The sequence below is a fragment of the Cherax quadricarinatus genome, unplaced genomic scaffold, assembly GCF_038502225.1.
Source record: "Cherax quadricarinatus isolate ZL_2023a unplaced genomic scaffold, ASM3850222v1 Contig218, whole genome shotgun sequence".
NCBI classification, from domain to species: Eukaryota; Metazoa; Arthropoda; class Malacostraca; order Decapoda; family Parastacidae; genus Cherax; species Cherax quadricarinatus.
The window spans coordinates 206,018-216,371 of record NW_027195244.1 but is presented as its reverse complement, the minus strand read 5'-3'; the positions used below and the strand labels follow the sequence as shown (position 1 = coordinate 216,371).

At 36.8% G+C, this 10,354-nt stretch overlaps 1 protein-coding gene and 2 long non-coding RNA genes across 4 annotated transcripts; 1 reads left to right on the top strand and 2 right to left on the bottom strand.

The window, feature by feature from the left end:
• Positions 1 to 5,533: 5,533 nt before the first annotated feature.
• LOC138851266 (uncharacterized) lies at positions 5,534 to 6,965 on the bottom strand. The gene is made up of 2 exons (XR_011391103.1): positions 6,055 to 6,965; positions 5,534 to 5,667 (listed from the first exon to the last, which is right to left on the bottom strand). It is a non-coding gene; the product is annotated as an uncharacterized lncRNA (long non-coding RNA).
• Positions 6,966 to 7,032: 67 nt separating this feature from the next.
• LOC138851264 (uncharacterized) lies at positions 7,033 to 8,238 on the bottom strand. Its single transcript, XM_070080199.1, has 2 exons — positions 7,855 to 8,238; positions 7,033 to 7,713 (listed from the first exon to the last, which is right to left on the bottom strand). The coding sequence occupies exons 1-2, from the start codon at positions 7,961 to 7,963 to the stop codon at positions 7,091 to 7,093; spliced, it is 732 nt and encodes a 243-aa protein (XP_069936300.1). The 5' UTR covers positions 7,964 to 8,238; the 3' UTR covers positions 7,033 to 7,090.
• Positions 8,239 to 8,578: 340 nt separating this feature from the next.
• Positions 8,579 to 10,024, top strand: LOC138851265 (uncharacterized). 2 transcript variants are annotated; one of them, XR_011391102.1, is made up of 2 exons: positions 8,579 to 8,986; positions 9,891 to 10,024. It is a non-coding gene; the product is annotated as an uncharacterized lncRNA (long non-coding RNA). The 2 variants fall into 2 exon arrangements; XR_011391101.1 differs by having other exon boundaries at positions 8,579 to 9,503.
• Positions 10,025 to 10,354: the final 330 nt, after the last annotated feature.

Below are 10,354 nucleotides of genomic sequence, written 5' to 3'. Positions count from 1 at the left end.
TAAGTTTAAAGCCGAATGGGAATCTAATTCCTTGCTTCCTTTCCTTGATGTCCATGTACATCGTTCAGATACAGGTTTTGCCTTTTCCGTTTACCGCAAACCTATGCACAGTGGCATGTACATTCACTACTTTTCTTATCATGCTTCCTTTGTCAAGAAAAGTGTTTTTATCTCCCTCTTTCTCCGTGCTCTCCGCATCTGTGATCTTCAGTTCCTTGAATCAAAAAGTTCCACTCTTCACAATTCATTTTCCCGTCTTGGTTACCCTTCCCATTTCCTAGACTGCCTTCTCACGTGCTAAACGGACTTTCTTCTCTCCTGGGAACTCTCCTATCCTCTGCCTTCCCTTCATTTCTGGTCTTTCTAAACTCAACAACTCTCTCTGTTCCTTAGACATCAAACTTACTTTTCGCGAGACTAGCACTCTTCGCACTAATCTCGTTCATACCTCTCCTCCCTCTACAGATGCTCCTGGTGTCTATTCTATTTCTTGTTCCTCCTATCCTCTTCACTACTTTCGAGAAACTGGCCGATCTCTTTCTGACAAACTTAGGGAGCACAACTGTAGTGTTATGCTTGCCGACTCTAACAATGCTCTTTTCTGTCATTTCAGAGATCTCAGTCATCCTATTGACTGGTCTTCTGCTAAAACTGTCTACCCTACTTCCAACTTTCACAGTCGCCGTCTGGTTGAATCCTCCCTTATATACAACTTTCCTTGTATGAATCTTAGTCCTGGATTTGTCTCTGTAGATGCCTTCCTTTCCCATTACATTGTATAATGTTTCAAACTTCAGAACACTCGTGACTTAACCTGATTCTGTTTTCCTCTTCTCCCTCTTCCCCTTTCCTCTTTCCTCTTTCTCATTTGGGTTTTCTTTCTTCAGCCTTGGGTATTTCTCCTTTATTATTTCCCCTCTCCTCTGTGTTTGTGCTCCTACCGTCTGTGGGCCCCTAGCTCCCTTGCAGTACTCCTCTTACTTAGTATTTGACTGATTCCACTACTACTACTACTACTACTACTACTACTACATCCTCTCTTCCTGTTTTTCTACTACCTCTCCTGTCCCGTCCCTGTCTGCTGGCCTATATATACTCCCTCCTCTCACTTTCGTTAGTGTGACTTTGTAAATGGTCCAAGTCGGACCGAAAGGTCGTCGTAATCTCTTCTCTTCAATGTATGGGTTATCTGGGGCGTCCCTTCCGGTTTAGGCCTTCCACTGAGGCATCCCTTCCGGTCTAGGACCAGCGGCTGGAGGGTCCCCTTTTCACACCTAGGTGATACTTCCGGTTTTGACCATGACCTCGCCCTCGAGACTACCTCACCCTTGACCCCCCAACCAATACCCCCCCCAACGACCCCCCCCCTTCGCGACCCCCCCCTTCGCGACCCCACCGTCGCGCCGCGCGCGCGCCCGCGCCCTTCGCGACCCCCGCCCGCGCCTTCTGCTGCGTCGTCCGGATCGCCCCCGCGCCCCCGAATTTTTTCTTATGATCTCCTTGGATCAAGTTTTTTGGATTCCCCCCTATGGGGTTTCGAATTTTTTTTCGAATTTCATTTTCTTATGATCTCCATCTCCTCGGATCAAATTTTTGAGTTTCCCCCTCCCACTTTCACCCCCCATCCCAAATTTTCTCGATAATACAAGTTTTTGGATCCCCCCTATGGGGTTTTCGAAATTCTCCATCTCCTCGGATCAAGTTTTTGGATTTCCCCCTATGGGGGTTTCGAAAGTCTCCATCTCCTTGGATCAAGGGTTTTGAATTTCTCCAATTCCTTGGATCAAATTTTTGGGTACCCCTCCTTTCACCCCAAATTTTCTCGACAATACCATGACTCCATCTCCTCGGATCAAGTTTTTGGATTCCCCCCTATGGGGTTTTCGAAATTCTCCAATTCCTCGGATCAAGTTTTTGGAATCCCCCCTCTGGGGGTAATTCCTCGCATTTTTTTTAAGCTACAGGTCTAAACAAGTCAAATGAACTAAGAAGGGTGTTTACTCAGCGGTCAGTATTCCTCTCATTAAGTTAAATGAACTAAAAAAGGACCAGACACACAGGTTGAATCAGGTCGACCCTTTTAGTTCATTAAAGTTAATAAGGGGACACTCACCTTCTGACAGTGACGTCACGCGCACACAGGCTGAATCTTGTCGATCCTTTTAGTTCATTAAAGTTAATAAGGGGACACAGTACATCAGAAAGTCACATTTTTTCGTTAATACCCACAATTTCTTTACAACACAAGTCTAGACATTTTTTTAACTATTTCATCTCAGGTCACTCCCCACGAAGTAACCTCCTCCCCACCCTCCCAAACCCTCACACTCCAACCAACACCTCACAATTTTTCACTCATAACCCCAATTTTTCTCGTTTTAACCCTTTTTATTCATTAAAGTTAATAAGGGGACACAGTGCATCAGAAAGTCACCACATCGCTTACATCCACTTTCGTTAAATTCACTACTCACAATTTTACATATTACGAAGTTAAATACGCACTTTTACTTTGAACATCTTCAAAAACACTCTCATAAATCATTTGAATACTCACAAAAATACCTTTATACATTTCCAAACAACACTGAAATACTCCAAAAACATCATTCGAACACCCCCAAATCACCTCTGAATACTCCCAGAACACCTTCATAAGTACTCTTGCACATCATTTGAACACCTTCATAAGTACTCTCATAATCATTTGTACACCTTCAAAAAACACCTTTGAATACTCACATAAACACCCTTGAACACCTTCAAAACACCTTTGAATACCTCAAAACACCCTTTGAACACCTTCAAAAAACCCTTGAACACCTTCAAAACACCAAAAAACAACATTGAACACACTCAAAACACCCTTCAACACCTATGAACATTTCCAAAACACTATTTGAGTACTCCCAAATAAGATTTGACATCTCTAATTTATCTGCACTTACACATTTCATTAAATTACAACTCATCCCTCAGTCTCCAGACTAGGCATTTTCTCGTTTTTACCCTTTTAGTTCATTAAAGTTATTAAGGGGACACAATACATCAGAAAAAAAGTCACAAAAACTAACTCAAACACTTTACTTTGAACACCCCCAAAACACTCTCATAATCATTTGAATACTCACATAACACCCTTGAACACCTTCAAAACACCTTTGAATATCGTTTTTTTTTAAACTAATTTCATCACAACCCACTTATATCATCTTTTTTTCGGTAACTCTAATTCGACTACACTACCCTCATCAATTACCAACAAATTTTACTCGTTTTAACTAATGTCATCACTGTAACCAAGATTTTCACAAAAAAAAAAAAACTCTATGACACCTAACACACACGCACACACACACCCCACAACACCCACAACCCACAATTTTTCTCGTTTTAACCCTTTTAGTTCATTAAAGTTAATAAGGGGACACACTACATCAGAAAAGTCACAACACCCCACAACACCCCACAACCCACATTTTTTTTCTCGTTTTAACCCTTTTAGTTCATCATCAGAAAAAGTCACAAAAACAACCCACTTATATCATCTTTTTCGGTATCTCTAATTCGACTACATTACCCACATCCCTCATCAATTACCAATTTATTCACATTTTTTTTCCCTTCTTTTTACTACTAAAATTCTAATAAAATCCTCTCCATACCCATCTCCTTGTATCCACATAAATTAATATTATACTCGCATCAACTACCCAACTATTGCGACATGTTTTCAACACCCCTCCATTCTTTTTCCAATATATCATAACTTTTCAATTCTATAATTTCTTTTTAAAATATTCACACATTACCTTTATATTCAGTAAAATCTCCCCATATTTCTAATTACAACCCTCCCCATACCCCTCTCCATCTCACCCGCATTTCTTCACATCCACTCACCCATCTCCCAACACACCTCTTCTGAACACACACACAAAAAAAAATCACATTTCACATCCACAAATGCATCTCAAATCCACTAAAATCACTGTAACCAAGATATTCACACACACACACACACACACACACACACACACACACACACACACACACACACACACACACGCACCTAACCTAACCTAACCTTACCTAACCTAACATACCCTAACCTAACTTATCCTAACCTAGCCTAACCTAACCTAACCGAACCTATCCTAACCTAACCTAACCTAACCTAACCTAACCTAACCTAACCTAACCTAACCTAACCTAACCTAACCTAACCTAACCTAACCTAACCTAACCTAATCTACCCTAACCGAACCTTACCTAACTTAACCTAACCTAACCTATCCTAACCTTACCGAACCTACCCTAACCTAACCTTACCTAACATAACCTAACTTAACCTAACCTAACCTATCCTAACCTTACCTAACTTATCCTAACCTAACCTAACCTAACCTTACCTAACATAACCTAACCTAACCTTACCTAACCTAACCTAACCTAACCTAACCTAACCTAACCTAACCTAACCTAACCTAACTTAACCTAACCTAACCTAACCTAACCGAACCTACCCTAACCTAACCTTACCTAACATAACCTAGCCTAACCTAACCTAACTTAACCTAACCTAACCTAACCTAACCTAACCTAACCTAACCTAACCTAACCTAACCGAACCTAACCTAACCTAACCTATCCTAACCTAACCTAACCTAACCTAACCTAACCTAACTTAACCTAACCTAACCTAACCTAACCTAACCTAACCTAACCTAACCTAACCTAACCTAACCTAACCTAACCTAACTTAACCTAACCTAACCTAACCTAACCGAACCTAACCTAACCTAACTTAACCTAACCTAACCTAACCTAACCTTACCTAACCTAACCTAACCTAACCTTACCTAACATAACCTAACCTAACCTTACCTAACCTAACCTAACCTAGCCTAACCTAACCTAACCTATCTTATCCTAATCTAACCTTGCCTAACCATTACCTAACCTAACCTAACCTATCTTAACCTAACCCAACCTAACCTAGCCGAACCTATCCTAACCTAACCTAAAATATATTGGAACACCCCCAAAACACTATTTGAGTACTCCAGAATTACTTTGAACGACTCCATTTTGGATATTTCCAAATTAGTTTTGAAAACTTTATCGTAAAATCGAACATTATTTTCTTGTTGGTAAACACACTCAATGGTAGAAATATTTACTCGATTTCCGAATAGAAACACTTTCCTCGCTCTGAGAGACTCATTGTGGGTCACCCCTTCCCCCAACACACTGTGTAATGCGGTTCACACCCAAGGTAGATTTAAGATAATCATCGCCTTACCGAACACCTGCGTCAACTCAGGACAGACAGGCGCCATGAAATGCGGGTAACATCCAAGGTAGAAAATCATCTCTTTCCAGACCAACTGTGTCCTCTTGTTCTAAAATTTGGTGAGGTCATTGCTTTTTAGTTCATTTTAAAATAATAAGGGGAAGATTGAGATATAACATTTGTATTCTACCTCAATACATTTTTTTTCATGGTAAGGTTTGATTTAAAACTTCATCATGTCTTAAAAATTTTTATTAAACATTTCTCTTTTTAATGAATGAAACATATTAATCTTGGTGTAACAACACGATCTAAACATCATAAATCCTCCTCTCTAAGTCTTGTTCTTCCAAGTCCCGTCACATCGGTACCTGTAAATTTTAATATAATTCATTAGCATATAATGGGGAGAAATTTGCACCATCACCTGTAAAAGATATAACCAACTAAAAGTTACTTATTTTTTCACTATCCCAAACATATTCTTCTCGTTAACTTAAATATCTCCCCATTCATGACTTAAAAAGCATGATCGTACTGCGTCCCCTTATTAACTTTAGTGATGTAAGTATTATGGTAGACATGATTCTCGGTGTTCAGGTAGAGAAAGTCGAAAAGGTAAGTGTTACATTTTCATGAAGAGATAAATATGAGTTATATATATTAATTCAAATATATCTCTCTTCAAGTTATAATTACTTCCTCATAATAATTTAAATGAATTAAAGCACTGATACAAGGTAAATAATTTTGCTTACCTCATGAGGGATACCAAGCACTTCCTTCAATTCTAGAAGACAATAACTTCGAATCATCTTCTAATTCTTGACCTTGGTTAATGTTTTTCATTTCTTCTTTGACAACCATGGTTGATCGAATACCTTCTTCCTTAAATTTCATTATCATATCTTCGAGTATAGGTTTATAGTGCGTATTCCAGATATAATCATTTGAAGTTTCACACCTCCCAATACCTTTCAGAAAGATAACCTCGCGTATATTTTTATTGTCTTTCACACTTTTTATGAGTCTCTCAATGGATTCCTTGAAATATCTTATTCTGTCTGCGATAGTATCTTTCTTTAAACCATACACCAAATGGGCATCTCTTGATTTTTCAATTAAATTTTGAGAAATGGTATTTTCCTCCAATGGTCCAGCAATACCAAATTGGCTTATTATGGCTGCTAAATAAGGAAGATTCAATTTTCTTTGATCCGGTGAAGGTTCAAACTCGATAACAGTTCCAGGAGCATCACGATCTTCAACTCTGCATCTTCTAAGATTAAATAATGGTTCTCTACTTCGATACACATCAGCATAAGGATATTTCTTACCCAAATAATAACTTGCACCATATCCTTTTATAGCAACACAATTCACATGAAAAACAATGCAGACGTTGTCACGACAATATTTTTCATCGTACAATTTTCCTTCTTCAATTTTAAAATATTTTTCCATCCTATTGGCTGTCTCCATTTTCTTGATCTGGTTAGTCGCACCCTGCTGGAAGAGGTACTAATGCACGACCATCAGAGAACAGAGATTTTTATACTCAGCACCGTTCCTGCCAGACGTATGATCTCTATTCAGTTGCCTAATAAGGTTTTAGACTGCTGGTGAATAAAAAAGTATTATAGAGATATTTTATTTGACATATTTTACAATAATGATAACAATATTTCTATGACGTTTTTTTTAATTCCTTTGCAAAATCAAGAACTTTCCCCTTGTTAACTTAAATGAACTAAAATGCTGGTGAATAAAACAAAAAAGTATTATAGAGATATTTTATTTGGCATATTTTACAATAATGATAACAATATTTCTACGACGTTTTTTTAATTCCTTTGCAAAATCAAGAATGATTTTAAGATATGCATGCCAATCACCTCCGGCTGAAGCACACCCAATTCCTTCTGGAAACACGACTTTTTCCATTATAATCCCGTTGGGATCTGTTAATAACCACTTAACAAGTTCATTCATGCACTCTTTGAATATAATCTCACGACCTTTCTTTGTATCTAAATATTTGCATGTATTATAGTAGGCCTTATCAACTTTACAGTTCATATAATACTTATGTGGAGGCCCCATCGCATACTGTGCGAACATATTAACAATCATGGGGTTATTTTTTCCATTATTTACAAATTTTATGCTTCCAAATTTATCACGAGTGACTTCACTAGCTAGATTTGCTTTATGACATCCAGGTGATCTAAATAAATAAGGATTGCTAAGTGGTAAAACCTGACTTAAAGCATCAGCAAGACCTCCCTTTTTCAATTTAACAGCGCAACAATTTGCTTGTTGTACTAAAAGAATTTTATCACTGCCACTAAAATCTTTTGTAATATTCCCTTGCATTACCAAAAGATATTTTTCTTCATCTTTTGTTGCTTCTTTACCTGCAATTTTGATAAAATATAGTATTATATCCCAAAAATTAAGTTTGTTACACAACAAATGAAAAAAATATTTCTCATTAGAATTTCTAAAAATTACAATGTGGGTGAATTTTACTCATTAATATCTCATTAAAAACTCACGTTCAAAATCTTCCATTGCTATAAGCATTTCTTTATCGGTGAGATATTGATCACAACCCTCCAAAACGAAGGAAGGTGACTGATCAAGGTCTTCTATCGAATTAATCATTTCTTTATCAGTTCAGTGGTGTGTAGACACTTGCTTCTGTAACAAATTTTTCACATGTAACTTCCACGTCTTCATCTAAATACTCTTGTAACTCAATATGGACGTGTCTTCTTATACTCTTTTCACCGCGAGGGTTGACATGTTAGTAGTTTTTTATAACTATATGTGTAGAGAAATTTGTTCCATGAAAAACACTACGTGGCATCACCATGACGATAGGTGAATGAATCACCACGAGTTTAGTGTCATACAGGAAGGGGATCATAACTTACTTCAATGGTATTATGTTATTACTATACCGATGGTGCATACTTGGAAATGCATGAACTTTCCCCTTGTTAACTTAAATGAACTAAAAGTGTTTGGGGTAAGATAATTTGTTCAATGAGTATCGTGACGTCATTGCTTTTAGTTCATTTTAAAATAATAAAGGGAAGATGTTCTAACCTGTTTTAACGCGTTGCTGGATAGTGACGTCACAAGCAAGTGTTGCCAAAAAATATTGTCTGAATAAATCTTTTTACTGAAAAATAATGAAAGTTAACACTTTTAGTTCATTAAAGTTAATAAGGGGAACACAATTTGAAATATACAATGGATAATATATATGCTTTGAAGAAATCCCCTGTAATGAGTATTTGTATTAAAAAAAAGATAATCGATGATGACAACGATTGAAATTTTTGGTATAAATATTTGGAGTGAAATGGTAAGGAATCACTTGAAGAAGAAATATGGAGGTGGTTGCGACAAAACATACTAGTGCGGTGTTTATAGAAATGTTATATACAATTAAGAGAGTCGAACCCATTCAAAAAAGAGTTGATGCGGAACCTGTTCTCTCAAAAGAAGAGATTGTAGCTGAGGTACGAGAAATGACTCAACGATGGAGCGAAGAAATATTGGAAAATTTATTGTTACGAGAATGTGAATGGAGTAGTCATTTATCTCAAACTTTTATTATACCAAAGCCCAAAAAATTAATTAAGAAAATGGATTTTGAAATGGCTGATCCTAGTTTAGGTAAGTTTAATGAAATTTTTCATTTAATACTATTTAGCAACTCTTTATGTGTATGGGAGAGTGTTGTGTGTAAGTCACCCCAGACATTGTCCGGAACCCGCATAGAAAGCATCTAATATGGGGAAACTTGCCGATTTCATTGTTATTTGTGAAATGGTGAAAGATCTTCCTTGGTTGGAATTTTGCAACACTACCAATCAACTCTTAAGGAAAGATGGTGAAACATTGAGTGAAAAGAATTTTCAGCGAGTTAAAAATTGGTTAGAAAATGAACTTGATTCGCATAAATTCATTGATGAAATGGCAACGGAGTGGAGTGATGATCTGGTATATTATATTTTGGAAAACAATATACCTGAAAACTTTGTCAGTCAAATATTTAATCGACAGTATAATCTGTGTATTTTGCATAGATGGTACAACACAAAGAAGTGGAAATTAATTTGGAGAGAACTTTTCACAGATATTAAACAATATATTAAAAACATTGAGCCTAATGTGTGAGTAACTTATAAAGGTAAGCAAAATTATTTACCTTGTATCAGTGCTTTAATTCATTTAAATTATTATGAGGAAGTAATTATAACTTGAAGAGAGATATATTTGAATTAATATATATAACTCATATTTATCTCTTCATGAAAATGTAACACTTACCTTTTCGACTTTCTCTACCTGAACACCGAGAATCATGTCTACCATAATACTTACATCACTAAAGTTAATAAGGGGACGCAGTACGATCATGCTTTTTAAGTCATGAATGGGGAGATATTTAAGTTAACGAGAAGAATATGTTTGGGATAGTGAAAAAATAAGTAACTTTTAGTTGGTTATATCTTTTACAGGTGATGGTGCAAATTTCTCCCCATTATATGCTAATGAATTATATTAAAATTTACAGGTACCGATGTGACGGGACTTGGAAGAACAAGACTTAGAGAGGAGGATTTATGATGTTTAGATCGTGTTGTTACACCAAGATTAATATGTTTCATTCATTAAAAAGAGAAATGTTTAATAAAAATTTTTAAGACATGATGAAGTTTTAAATCAAACCTTACCATGAAAAAAAATGTATTGAGGTAGAATACAAATGTTATATCTCAATCTTCCCCTTATTATTTTAAAATGAACTAAAAAGCAATGACCTCACCAAATTTTAGAACAAGAGGATACATTTGGTCTGGAAAGAGATGATTTTCTACCTTGGATGTTACCCGCATTTCATGGCGCCTGTCTGTCCTGAGTTGACGCAGGTGTTCGGTAAGGCGATGATTATCTTAAATCTACCTTGGGTGTGAACCGCATTACACAGTGTGTTGGGGGAAGGGGTGACCCACAATGAGTCTCTCAGAGCGAGGAAAG